This window comes from Pecten maximus, chromosome 15 (genome assembly GCF_902652985.1).
Source record: "Pecten maximus chromosome 15, xPecMax1.1, whole genome shotgun sequence".
Taxonomy (NCBI): domain Eukaryota; kingdom Metazoa; phylum Mollusca; class Bivalvia; order Pectinida; family Pectinidae; genus Pecten; species Pecten maximus.
The window spans coordinates 29,994,291-30,009,854 of NC_047029.1; the positions used below are offsets into that span (position 1 = coordinate 29,994,291).

Genomic DNA, 15,564 nt, shown 5'->3' on the forward strand with positions numbered 1-15,564 from the left:
ATGGGGTAGACATGAGAAATTGGACATGACTCGAGACACGCGAGAGAGACACGAAGTGTAGTCTCTCTGACACGTGACGGCTCTCAACCAATCCCTGACTGTGTTATATAGTTGAGATATAATACTACATGTTAATGTAGTACTCTGGGCTTATGAGGTCATATCTGCGCCGCGTTCATCTAATCACATTTGGTTCAGATCAACGGCTATGGTTTGTGTTTTGTCTCTGAAAGTCAATAAACACTTGTCAAAAGTGATCGAAAAGTGGCTTCTTTAGTACGGCAATGCCAAATAAATCCATATCAATTTAAACGCAATTCGTGCAATACATCATACAAAAGCCACTATTATTTTAATCAAGCGGCATCTCTTCTTCAGATACATTCATTTCTAAATTTAAGATGATTGAAACGTTTTGGAATGAAAGCGTGATCATATATCTATCATTTTCACACGAAAATGCATCATTCTGTAGCGAGGCAAATGACAATAGTGTTACCAAAGTACTCTCGACTCGATATTACAACTGTCCTCAATACGTACACCTATGCTTGGGACTATATTCCAGACATACCTACCCGAAAAGTGCCCCAAATTACTAGCCTAGGCTATGCTCACTATTCAAAAATATGAACAAAAAATTGTTATTTGGATAGAAAATACATTCCGATCTCTTCAAAGTGTCTGAAGTCTAACAATGATTTATCGTATGAAAATCGTATGAACACCTCGTCTTTATCTTTTGAACTCTGTCAGGAGTGACCATGTTAATATATCTACACATTTGTCCCCATTTAATCGACTTCAAGTTAGAATTGCGATTTTGTTTTACATGTCGGTAACCTCTGTTTTATTTTCTCGGTGTTGTATATAGTTATAAAACCAATTGGCTTTTCCTAAAGATAAATGTCAATGCAAATTTATCATCATAATAAAAAGTGTTTCGATTTAAGTGTAAACCAGGCATTCAATTGATCGCAATGTTCCCGAAATTCCGAGATTTCTGTTGAAAATGAATTAGTCTGGCACAAGATTGTATAGAGATTGGTAAGTTTATAACTACATTTTGTACTTATCTTCATGTATACACATTTCAAGATTAAATTTAACTACATAAAAAAGCGCATGCTGCCTCAAGCAATTCGTTTTGCATGAATATTTACGAGAATAGTAATGTGTATTCATATATTTTAGACTTAATGTGGAGGATATAGGTGATACGTCATTCTTATTGCGTCTTCTTAGGTTGGGAATCTTGTCCAAGGAGTCTTGGGAGTGAGACGAAAGCTTGCAAAGTCAATGTTTTCCCAACTCGTTCGCTTGACATGAATTTGTTTTTTCAAAGAGACAAATGTCTAGTCAATAACACTATAATAAAATGAAAATAAACAAATGCCCATTCACAGACAGACAATTGCTTACATAGAAATCTCTTTTAAGGGCACACGTTTTAGATCAATTTTGTTTTTCAGAAAAAAATTATGTAGTTATTGTTTTATCAATTTTAATAAATAATTATAATAAGATAGATTAAATTCAAATGATCAAATAACACAAATATTAAAAAAATAATGAATGCGACCTCGTTGGTATTTCATTAATAATATCTGCATATAATCAAATGAATTGTCATCATGTTTGTTATAATAATCCTCAGAGACTGAAAAATCCACCAGCAGTGCCTACCACCTGCAATCTCACAGCATTGTGAAAAGAAACACAAAACATGTTTTAAAACTGTTCCGTAATAAGAAGCATTGTGGTTCCTGAGAGTCTAGTCTTCGAGGTTTTCGATTATATATACATGTACATCCTATTAACAGGAATACATTATGCAGCATCACTATCCATTTCCTCTCTCAAACGGTATACAGTGATACTGAAGTTTGCCGTTACCTGTTGTCACGATTTAACTCTTTCCAATAGTGAAAAAAATGTAGAATATACACATGTACTCCAATATTGAAAATTGTGAAATTTATCTAATTATAGGTTATTTTCGGTGGCTGATTGAGGACACAAAAAGAATTAGATTTATCTCGTTATAACGAGTAACCATCTCGTTATAACGACTAAGTATCTCGTTATAACGACTTATTATCTCGTTAAAACGACTTCGTATATGGTTATTACAACATAGTAAATCGTTATAACGACTTCGTACATCGGTATAACCAGTTAGTCGTCGCTATAACGAGATGACTAAGTCGTTACAACGAGATACTTAGTCGTTATAGCGAGATATTAAGTCGTTATAGCGAGATAATAAGTCGTTATAGCGAGATAATAAGTCGTTATAGCGAAAATGCTTAGTCATTATAAAGAGATAAATTTGATATTTGGATGTCCTTAATCAGCCACCGTAGCCATTGCACCTTCCCATCTCATTTGTGGCATTTCTTTTGACCTATTTAATCAACGAAATAGCGATATGTAGCAGTTCAAGTCATTCCTATTGTCCCTACTGTACGTAAAACCTAAAAATTTGGGGCCGCGGTGACTGAGTGGTTAAGGTGTCCTGACACTTTAACACTAGCCCTCCACCTCTGGGTTACGAGTTCCAAACCTACGTGGGGCAGTTGCCAGGTACTGACCGTAGGCCGGTGGTTTTTCTCCGGGTACTCCGGCTTTTCTCCACCTCTAAACCTGGCACGTTCTTAAATGACCCTGGCTGTTAATAGGACGTTAAGCAAAACCAAAAACAAACAAACAAACCTAAAACTCAATTTGTGTCGGAATTTGATAATAACTTACGCATCTTTTTTTTTTACACTTCTCGGGAAGTGCAATATGTCATTTAGGGTGTTGCAATTTTTTCCAGATCTTATTACAATTTCCTAACCTCGTCTAAACAATGAATTGTTTTGAAAATAATGAATGGTCCACTAGCAGGCATTGCTATTGTTGTCAAAATTCATAATCACAAACATTTCATCTTTGTATATAGTGTAGTGTAGTTATGCTACTTCTTTCATCAGCTTTGATAGTCAATTTATCAAGGCCCTGGAACAGAAACACAAGAGTGGTCATAATGACATTCGTGACGTCACAAGCGTTGTCACGTAATCAGTTTGCGTCTGACAACAACTATCATATCCCGTATTCATTTCAAAGAAAGATGACAAGCAAAACAATATAAATTTTGAGTTGGACTAAATGAAACTGACAGCCCAGTGCGACAATGGTGAACGATTTATCTTTATTAACATTTTCCCTATCTGTTTTAGCGACGGTTTTCAGTCCCTAGAGCCCTCCTGTCGGAGTTCCTCCGATACCCCTTGTCTCGGAGTCTTCTCTATCCCACATAGATCGTTTCGCGTCTAATTTCATAGCAGTACGTGTTTACAAAACAAAGGAGTACAGACGTACAAACAAAACCGTAACTCATATCGATAAAACGAGGGGAAAACATTTACAAAAATAGAGAGAATTCATTCAAGGACACATTTGAAAAAAATAAATGATAATAGGACAAAACGTTCCGCTAGATCGTGTTATTATTGTATACAACATCTACGACTTACTTTTGGTATTCTGCTGCTAACGCGTAAGTTTAGTTACGTGAGAGGCAACGTAACATGTAAAAGATATGTCAATCGGTTATCTGTTTGGTTTTGTTTATTTTGTTTTACTTCCTATAAACAGCCAGACGTTCATTTACCGACGCCCAGGGTTTCGGAGGTGAAGGAAAGCCGGAGTACCCGGAGAAAACCACCGGACTATGGTCAGTACAAAGCAACTTCCTCACAAGGCCAAGAAGGGGGGAGGGGGGGGGGGGGGGGGGGGGGGCTAGTGATTAAGCGGCTACCACGACTCCTTCAGTTATCGGGAAAAAAGAACTACACTGTAATGTACAAACAAACGAATATCCGAGAAATACACCAAACAGAAATTTCTAGATTTCCTTTAAATTTGGCCTAAATTTGAGTGACTGAAAATCCAATTATATTATCGAAAAATATGTCTGAAACTTGTGTCTTTCACGGATTCAGTTAAAATACGAAACGTTCTACAAGGAAATAAACAATAAACATATTCGTGTAGTCATTGAAATTTGTCAAACGGTATACTTATCTCGCTTAAGTTGAGCTCTGAATGTATTCGGTGTCCAATGAATATCTTTATGTCCGTACGCAAACATCGAAGTCTATACAGCGTAGTAACGAAAGCATTCAAACAGTGTCGATGACGTAAAAAGTGAGGTTGTCTCGAGTTCCCAATGACCATTAGCAGTTTTTTTTTATTTTGTTTTATCACTGTTAATTTTTGTTTCCATAGCAACCGATCGCGTGTTTTACAATAGGTACATATACATTGGTTTTCGTCTGTGAACTGGCTAAAATCGATACAAAATATTTTGTATTAAATCAGACTAGTACATTTCTTCAGGTCTAATAAAAACAATTTACAGCAACCAACAAAACTAATCTCTTCGTTGTCTTTGAACTTACAAAATTATTCAAAATTCTTACATGTAATATAAGAAGATTAATATCAACTGATTAATAGGTAAACTTTACTACCGATAGAACAGGTTCAATTTACGCAGCATCGTGTATCACATCCTCTACACTGGCAAAATGTCTTGAGGTCAATTTGACCTGAAAAAAAATATTGAACCGAAATTGACCTGAAATTGATCTGATTTCTTTTGAATTTCGCATGGAAAACAAATCATGCCAAATTCATGCCGAGAAATCGTCCTGAAATTGTCCCGAATTCGGCCAAATTCAGGTTTTCGTGTAACCCCATTCATTTCAATTCCAGGTCAAAATTCATTCTCTTTAACTAATATGGAAACTGATGACATCCCGACTTAAGAAATATTGAATTCATACCGAGTATGAATTCAATTCACATAGTTTGTACAGATCGGTGTACCTTGTTTATTGTTTCTGGGAAATCGTTCGCTCCATAGTCTATTGATACGAATACATACTCTATCGGACGAAAGGATGGAGACAGAATATATTGATTCTACAAGGTTAACTCAATTCAGTACATAATCTAGTATTCAATATATCAAAATGGAAAAGAAAACATTGTTAGAGAAGTTATCAATCACCATCAATAACAATATCAGCAAACTCCCATAAATACTTATCGTATATAATAGGAACATAATTGATAAAGTACAATGAGTTCTGCGCCTTGATGTATGCGCCTGTCCTATCCGTCTGGGGATAACACATCCGGACAGTGTATAACGACCAACTGATATAGAAATCAAGATGAAGCAAGCTTACTAAGATATACATAAACAAGACGATGGACAGGCAATCAAACGTCGTGATTGTTTTTGTATCTACAGCCGCACAGCCATCATTATGGGAGCCAATAATCGTATAGCGCCAGGGTGGCCCCCAAGCCAAAGTCAGCTAGTACTACAGTAAGACATTCATCAGTGATGATTAATGAAACATGACAATTTGATGGACGTAGGGTTTCCTCCGAAAGAAATTACACGGTGATATCTCATTCTTACGACATGTTCCTTGGGTCTCTCTATATATAGCCTCATGTCACGAGCTGTTGCTTCTAATTTTCTGTACTTGATCTTCCCTTAAAGTGTAATAAAGACTTGATGTAACGGTAACACGACTTGATCCTTATATCTTATACAGTAGCCATTTGAGAAAGACATAAGATAAATCGTTCTTTCTTTGTCGTTTAATGATAATTACACAAAGGGGACTTTAACAAATGGCTGCTACTTGATTGAAACCCTACCTGACCCGGTATGGCACCAAACAGTGTTGGATATTACGCTCCCTATGAGCGCTCTACGACACAATTTTCTAAAATCGAACGGAGTCGCTTCTCATACTTGTAGACGTAGTCGCATCGGGAGACGTAGTGGTGTAAATGATCACGGTATTATACTTGTCAATAGTCCATGGCCTTGTCCTACGGTGTATACATAGCGAATCGTTAGCAAAAACACACGACATTTACACGTTGTGAATGATGCGTCCTTGACTGGAGAAACATCTGCGTGATGCAGTTTTATATTCATTATTTTAAAACAACACATGTATCGAAATAATGACTATATATTTATCTACAGTTTATTTTAAATGTTTTTTTTTTTTTTTTTTTTTACTTGTTTATCTTCTGAACAGTCTTTTAAACATTATAAATAGGCCCAGAAGCTATATATTCTTGTTCGGTGAAAGGCAAATAATTTAGGACTTTTTCTTGGAATGTGTATACTCCCTACCATAATTTACTCGGTTAATCCAGGCTTATCCGGTTTTCATTTATCTTGTGTACAACGTATGTTGATTCATTTCGGTTTTATTGGAGTTTAGTTTTGGGGACGAAGCTTCCATACTAGTTGGGTATTAATGTGCATTTTAAAAGAACATTTTATACCAATATCTTGTTAACAATATGTGTTGAATTAATATTACTGACAGTCCTAAATTTCTCCGGGAAATTTTTCCTAAATTATTTACACATTTTACTCAATTATATTCTTTTAACATTTTTTTCCACGCTGAACAACAATTGGTTCTTAAGTGACGCTGTCCTTCGACAAAACAATTTTATGTCGGTGATGCGCAAAATTTAAATGCCGTAAACTTGTTACGACTGGGATAACCAATAGATTTTAGCCTCGTGAAATTGAACAACTATACTGTATACTCTATATATTACTGGATTTTAATTCAGTTGCCTATCTTTAGAACAATCCTTCGATGTGAACATTACTATAATTTGATTTTTTTAAGTGTAGCATGCTAGCGAGAAATGGTCGCACTTGCGATTGTGTTCTGTTAGTGATTATCCTAGAGACGTTGAGAATGAGTGGAAAGATCAGCGTCAGCGACTCGACAAGGTAAATGATATACACGTACATTGGTCAGACAGACAAATGTCTGATCGTGGTATGTACTTTAGGGAACTAGCCGTACAAAGGTCCATCAAATCAGATATCAACCCCTAGTACAGTTCGTGCATCTGTCTGAAATTCTTGTGATTGAAATACACTACGACCAGGTGCTCCAGAATGAAGAGTACGCTAATCATACGTTATTGACAAAAATCCAGGTCATATCCAGTAATGCCACGTTGTCAAATTGAGAACCAGGGAAGTTCTACTGGAAACAATGTTTATTTTCTAACATTGAGAACGCTGAAACTTGATTTCACAGTTTTGTACATTAACACAGAATACTTTCTCGTAATAATTACGATACTTTTCAGGGAGAGCACTTCTTTTGGCTTTTAGTGGTTATCCCTTACATGTGTGTCATTATTTGACATCTTGCGAAAATATATTTGTTAATATAGATGTATATAATATACAAAATAAGGCACTGCGTCAGTAGTGTAAGATATACATGTAGAGCAATGTAATTCACATTATAACGTTCAACTGCGCATGCTCTGAAAGGCAGAACGTCGCAACACTTTACCGGAAAATGTCTAAACTGTTTCTTTTGAAGAGTACTGTACACACTCCTTATCAACTGAGGTTTGATCCATTAGGACAACGGCATTACAGAAATAGTAGGCTTTGTTGAGATAGCAGCGACAGAATCGTTTAAACTTATTGATGGATTACTTCAACTGTCACGTAGGCATTCGAACATATCTTGAAACAACCATAACCGTCATATTTCACTTGTGAATCCGTGGCTCCAGTTTAGATCGGCAATCTCTACATATAAAATGCATTTCCTGCTTTTAGATATTCTTGGATGTTTTATGAAATTTTATGTCCGAAATCTATTTAAGAATATTTGTACTTATTAAAAGACAGAACATCCTCACCGATTTCTAATGCTAATGATCAATGAATGCCAAATACAAACATAATGTTCCCTACTTAAAGAGGATATCAACATTGTGTAATGACGTGGTCACTATTGAAAATTATTGATTATGACGTCATCTACTCAAAACAGGAATAAACCAGAACAAACAACATCGAATTGACACTTCACTGAAATGTAGGTTGTATAATTAATTGTTGGCAGTTGGTTATTAGACGATCCCATATGCTATAAATAGCTTATACAATATTTGAGGTAAGGTTACCTTAATGTTGGATTTTTGATAAAACCATGTATATGCCATAGTCTGTCAATATACGTTGAATCCCTTTGCTGCATTCAAACAGTATATGTAAGTATTCGTATTTGTGTAAAATCGCTTAATATTGTCCATAATTTCCAATTAAGTGCGTAAGACGATTGGAAATAGGGGGTTAACACCCCGACTCCGTTACGGTAAAATAACATACTTCCTACAAATATTGATATTGGAGTAGAGGACGAAAAAGACTTAACTCTGTAACAAAAAGTACATCTATGTTTACAACTGAAGACATATATCAATCTGTCACAGATTAATACAACAGGAGTGTCTGGTACTCCTAAGGTCCAATGATCATCATTGGTTATCGGTATGTGATAGTCGTAATTTCATTTGGTGTCGGAGTTTCTAGTCAGACGTAGGGATGCTTGTATCTAAATACGTTACTGTCTCGAGGAGGTGTTCCAACTCCTTATTATTTTCTGTGTTACGTTCTGTGTGACGTAAACGGACACAATATGGTAATCCATATACACTAGTGTCAGATGTTTATCGTTTTATTTTCGTATGATTTTGTATTCACATCTTACATTAGGTGCTGACTCGTTTCTTTGTCTGGAGAAACCTGATGCATCTAATAATAAAGGTACCTTATTGATGAAAAGATACGCAACAACAACGATCTCCCAGATTAAAATATCTATCATTTCTACTTATAGATTTGGATATTTTTGGACATGGCTTTGTTGATCAATTTGGTTTTAAATAATTCCCATATCTGAGCGCCAACAGGGAATGCCCATCATTCAGCATAATTCAGCATTTCATACAACATTCATCATTTCTGTCATATTCATAATTTCTTAATGTAAGTTCATGCAATCGTCATTAAGAATCTCATAAAAAAATTCACCATTTTCGTCACCAGGTCGGCATTCATATTACTGATATTACTAATGCCTAAAGAGGCAAAAGCAAAGATTGCCGCATACCGTTTAGAAGATACAAATTTTAACTTCGCTAGCCGTGCCGAACCAAGGTAAATGTACGAGTCGTATGAATGTACTGTAACCTGAAGAGGCAACAGCGAATCACTGTGAAAATGAAATATCCAAGCAGCTTTAATGTGGAGTCCAGTTATATGTACAAGTCTTGTGAAATTACTGTAACCTGAAGAGACAACAGTAAATTACAGCACTGTGAAGGCGAAATGATCCAGCAGCTTCAAGTGGAAATGATGCTCAGACTGTGGTTCTGCATCGATTGTCCTGCCCTCTATATCAAAGAAACTAGCAAAGGGACATAATTAACTAGCAAAGAGAGATAACTCTTAATCAAAAACATATTTCTACAACTAAATCTATCAGAATAAAAAATGGCGATCTTTCCCTATAAAAGGTGTCTATTAAATATGATAATAACCGCTAATATTAGATACAATTTGTAACAAGGGTTTTCAACAGCTCATACCAAAGAAACCCTTCTGCAGGATTGACAAGCGAACGCTTTCAGAACACCTTATATTACTGGCCGAACCTGTTGATGCCTCCGGAACACCTTATCTTACTGGCCGAACCTGTTGACGCCTCCGGAACACCTTATCTTACTGACCGGACAGATTGACGCCTCCGGAACACCTTATCTTACTGGCCGGACAGATTGACGCCTCCGGAACACCTTATCTTACTGGCCGGACAGATTGACGCCTCCGGAACACCTTATCTTACTGGCCGGACAGATTGACGCCTCCGGAACACATTATCTTACTGGCATGACAGATTGACGCCGCCGGAACACCTTGTCTTACTGGCCGGACAGATTGACGCCGCCGGAACACCTTATCTTACTGGCCGGACAGATTGACGCCGCCGGAACACCTTATCTTACTGGCCGGACAGATTGACGCCGCCGGAACACCTTATCTTACTGGCCGGACAGATTGACGCCGCCGGAACACCTTATCTTACTGGCCGGACAGATTGACGCCTCCGGAACACCTTATCTTACTGGCCGGACAGATTGACGCCGCCGGAACACCTTATCTTACTGGCCGGACAGATTGACGCCTCCGGAACACCTTATCTTACTGGCCGGACAGATTGACGCCGCCGGAACACCTTATCTTACTGGCCGGACAGATTGACGCCTCCGGAACAAATTATCTTACTGGCCGGACAGATTGACGCCTCCGGAACACCTTATCTTACTGGCCGGACAGATTGACGCTTCCAGAACACCTTATCTTACTGGCCGGACAGATTGACGCCTCCGGAACACATTGTCTTACTGGCCGGACAGATTGACGCCTCCGGAACACATTATCTTACTGGTCGGACAGATTGACGCCTCTGGAACACATTATCTTACTGGCCGGACAGATTGACGCCTCCGGAACACCTTATCTTACTGGCCGGACAGATTGACGCCTCCGGAACAAATTATCTTACTGGCCGAACCTGTTGATGCCTCCGGAACACCTTATCTTACTGGCCGGACAGATTGACGCCTCCGGAACACATTATCTTACTGGCCGGACATAAAGACACTACAGAAACGCCTTATTTTACTGGCCTGACCAGGAGACGCTTCCAGAATAGGTCGGACCTATAGACTATTTCGGTACACCATATCTAACTGGATTGCATAATAGAAACTTCCGAAACAACTTATCTTATCGATTTCGGATCGAATACCTTATTTTACAGGTCTGGCCTGGAACGCTGACGCTTTCGGAACACCTTATCTGACTGGCCTGACCAGTTGACGAGTCCGGAACACCTTATCTTATTGGATTTACCAAAAAGACGCTTTCGGAACACCTTATCATACATGTACTTGTCTGACCAGGAAATGCTTCTGGAATACCTTATCATAATTGACTGACCAGTAGACACTTCCGGTACGCCTTATCTCACTGGCCTCACAAGGAGACACTTCTGGAAAACCTTATGTAACTAGCCTGAGTAGGAGATACTCCCGGAACACCTTCTTACTGGCCTGACCTGGAGATACTTTCGGAACACCTTCTTACTGGCCCGACCTGTAGACACTTTCGGAACACCTTATCATACAGGATTGACCAGTAGACGCTTTCTGTCCTCTCTTCTCTCTCTTTTGGCCTTTTCCTAGACATGCGTCCTCATATGACCCTGGCGCTTGCGAGGACGTTGAACTCCCTAAAAGAGAACAATCATATCATTCTATATAGCGAGGCGAACATTATTGTAAACACATTGATTAATATCTACCTAGAGGAATTACTGACCGAATTGGTTTTTAAGTATATATCTAAGCAAGATCTGATAAAAACAGAACGCCTAACTAGCAAAACCAGCGGGTGCTTACAAATGGGACCAATTAGCTAGTCTGTCAGATGTCTACCATAGCGACCCCTGACGGCCTCCAGACGAGTCCTTAATTACGCGGTCCTGTATCCCTTCCTTAATTGGGAGATTGTGGAATGAAGTACGGCAATGTTTTCCCCCACTACTACTTGTTTTCAGCCCTTGTCGACGACCGTGACTGATTTAAAGTTGTCATAACGATTTCTCGCCATGGCCAATCGGTAACGCAATCTCTTAAATCAAGACACACGCATCCTGTCCGAGATACACTTTCTTTGGATCCATACGTTCTTAAGGCAATAGACAAGATCCATTTTATGTCACTGATATTACATCATCGTTGTACATTAAATATAATTGGAGTTATACATTCAATATATCGCTGCAAGTTTTATTAACATAATGACGCAAGATAACTTGATGAGAAATGATATTTAGGTAGTGATTATATAGTGTACGTGACATTTGATAAACTCTATACTACGTCTTACACTTGGTTACTAAAATAACATTTTTGACTTTAATATTCAAGAAAAGGGCGGTTGCATTACGCGTTTCTGTGGTAGTCAAACACATTCCTGTAAATTAAACAGAGAATGTGTGTCTACTAATTGCATTTCGTTAAAATATTTTCGAAAAGTCCAATGTATCCGGGAGTGTACACGCGTTACTGATGTAATTCTCTAACATTATTTCTAATTGGAGACATGAGAATATGTCGAGTAATTACTGGCAATTGTTTTCTTCAGGAAGTCGTCGGATGAAAGCCAGCTTCTATTTCACAGACTCCGTTTTGTATTTTACCAGTTATGTAGTTGTACATCCTGATTTTATTTTCATTTACTGTGGTTGCTGATTGCGTATATCTGGTTTCAAGCCTCTCACTGGCCGTTTTCTATTTGTTACCAAATTATTGCTTTTGTTCACTTGTGCCATATTTCAAAGGTTTCACAATATATTCTCTCATTTCGTCATTTTTTATTATTTCTGATTTAAATCATAAAAATTAGGCATTGGTAGCTATGCATGTGGCAAACCATTTTTCTTAATAAAAATATGACCAGCATGGTTTCCATGATTTTAATTGCAATCTTTTAGAAAACAAACAATGCTGTGGCGGTAACTTTCATTTAGAGACTGTGTATCAATCTAATAGTCTTGTCACTAGAACTAATAGGCGCACCACAAGAACCAATAGTCTCGTCACTAGAACTAAAAGTCTCGTTACCAGAACTAATAGGCGCATCACTAGAACTAATAGTCTCGTCACAAGAACCAATAGTCTCGTCACTAGAACCAATGTTCTCGTCACTAGAACTAATAGGCGCATCACTAGAACTAATAGGCGCATCACAAGAACTAATAGTCTCGTCACTAGAACTAAAAGTCTCATCACTAGAACTAATAGTCTCCTCAATAGAACTAATAGTATCCTCAATAGAACTAATAGTCTCGTCACTAGAACTAGTAGTCTCGTCACAAGAACCGATAGTCTCCTCAATAGAACTAATAGTATCCTCAATAGAACTAAAAGTCTCGTCACTAAAACTAATAGTCTCGTCACAAGAACTAATAGTCTCGTCACTACAACTAAAAGTCTCGTCACAAGAACTAATAGTCTCGTCAATACAACTGAAAGTCTCGTTACTAGAACTAATAGTCTCGTCACTACAACTAAAAGTCTCGTCACTAGAACTAATAGGTTCGTGACTAAAACTCATAGTCTCGTCAATAGAACTAATAGTCTCGTCAATAAAACTAATAGTCTCGTCACAAGAACTAATAGTATCCTCAATGGAACTAACAGTCTTGTCACAAGAGCTTAAAATCTAGTCACTAGAACCAATAGTCTCGTCACTAAAACTAATAGGCGCATCACTAGAACTAATAGGCGCATCACTAGAACTAATAGACGCATCACAAGAACTAACAATCTCGTTGCTAGAACTAATGGGTTTGACACTACAATATCATTCGAAGGTTATGATGATATCGGGGTACTTAATGATATGCCAATATGACTATTCTTTAAAGTGAACAAAACAGTTGTCATTTTTGCCTCTACTTTATCTAACAGTCAGCAGTTTCAGTAGCTTGTGTGCACCAGGCCAAGTAACCTCAGGTGAGGGGGCAGCGATCGATAGCTCAGTCGGTTAGAGCACCAGGCCACGTGACATCAGGTGAGAGGGCCGCGATAGCTCAGTCGGTTAGAGCGGCAGGCCACGTGGCATCCGGTAAGGGGGTCACGATAGCTCAGTCGGTTAGAGTGACGGCCACGTGACATCCGGTGAGGGGGCCGCGATAGCTCAGTCGGTTAGAGCGCCAGGCCACGTGACATCCAGTAAGGGGCCGCGGTAGCTCAGTCGGTTAGAGCGCCAGGCCACGTGACATCCGGTGAGGGGGCCGCGATAGCTCAGTCGGTTAGAGCGCCAGGCCACGTGACATCCGGTAAGGGACCGCGGTAGCTCAGTCGGTTAGAGCGCCAGGCCACGGGGCATCCAGTGAGGGGGCCGCGATAGCTCAGTCGGTTAGAGCGCCAGGCCACGTGACATCCGGTGAGGGGGCCGCGATAGCTCAGTCGGTTAGAGCGCCAGGCCACGTGACATCCGGTAAGGGACCGCGGTAGCTCAGTCGGTTAGAGCGCCAGGCCACGGGGCATCCAGTGAGGGGGCCGCGATAGCTCAGTCGGATAATTAGAGCGCCAGGCCACGTGACATCCGGTGAGGGGGCCGCGATAGCTCAGTCGGTTAGAGCGCCGGGCCACGTGACATCCGGTTAGGGGGCCGCAATAGCTCAGTCGGTTAGAGTGCCGGCCACGTAACCTCAAGTGGGGATACAAGGTTCGTGGTTCGACGCTCCCCATTCGTTAATCTCTGTGTCGGTTTGTGTTTCCCGGGAAGCTGAGAAACGAACCTGTCTGTGCTGTCGTGATTGTGTCCTTTGGGAAGACACTTTACCTTTATTGCTCAGGATTGCATGCAGCGGGCCACCCGTAAGTTGTTCAGTGAGGTAGTCACCAACTACTACAATACCGCGCCTCAAAATGACCCTTGCTGTTCAGGGGGCGACATGCCCAGCAAACAAACAAAGGAAGAAAAGCTCCTACTAAACCGATAACCACATACTAAATAGAAAACACAGGGTTGAGAATAATAATGAATATATCTATGTGAAAAGAGGGTATTATTGTAACTATATACTTCAACATGTATGACAAAAATATGTATTAAATTAACGAGAAACATATAAAATACACAAATATTGTTTCATGCTAAAATACATAGTGACATTTTCTCACCTTCATCATGATTTGCATCATAATTTAAGTCTCACATATATTATACAAAATAATTACTCAGTTTGGTTTTGGGATTATTACTGGCGAAGACAGAAAGCTAACTCCGATTCCTGACTGGAAGATGTACAAAACCTGCACTAAACAGGATTTCATGTTCTCAAATTACTTTGCGGTCTTATGGTTTGTTTTGTCTAGACAAATCATCATGGCAATTCTTTAGGGGATACAATCTCATGCTGCTGATGTAAAATTTGATTAAAGGAACCGAGATCTATTACAGATGCATGCCTGAAATAACAATAGGCACAGACATTTGAACCTACTGAAATGTTTTTAGACTTAAGGTCATACAAATGTCTGAGACGTAGAAAAATCTTTTAAATGTCGATGAAGTTGGACGATGAAAGTCCCTTTATATTTGGTATATCAGTCTATATTTATAATACTGTCACATACCTACGTAAAACTATGATATAACACCGATATAAAAGCCGTCGAGGAAATTTGGACATTAATGTATAGATGCACCTTGCTATATGTAGTAAGACAAATGACGAAGGAAGACAATTCTAAGACTCGTGCCCTAACCGGGCCTCGAACTCACGATCTACGGCACCTAATCGCCTTGCCAGAATTATATATATATAACTGAAACTTTTTTCTTACCTCTGGGTTGCGAGTGCGAAACCTACGTGGGGCAGTTGCAAGGTACTGACCGTAGGCCAGTGGTTTTTCTCCGGGTACTCCGGCTTTCCTCCACCTCCATAACCTGGCACGTCCTTAAATGACCCTGGCTGTTAATCAGACGTTAAACAAAACAAACCAAACCAAACCATCTTTCGGGATAAATATAGAGAGACAATCTGAATTCCAGATATA

At 39.1% G+C, this 15,564-nt stretch overlaps 1 protein-coding gene across 1 annotated transcript; it reads right to left on the reverse strand.

The window, feature by feature from the left end:
• Positions 1–12,517: 12,517 nt before the first annotated feature.
• On the reverse strand, positions 12,518–13,108 carry LOC117343378 (suppressor protein SRP40-like). The gene has a single exon (XM_033905719.1). The coding sequence runs from the start codon at positions 13,106–13,108 to the stop codon at positions 12,518–12,520; it is 591 nt and encodes a 196-aa protein (XP_033761610.1).
• Positions 13,109–15,564: the final 2,456 nt, after the last annotated feature.

Bases quoted from the DNA above. Each gene is read 5' to 3' on its own strand.
- LOC117343378 (XM_033905719.1), bottom strand. From the start codon at position 13,108: ATGAGTTTTAGTCACGAACCTATTAGTTCTAGTGACGAGACTTTTAGT.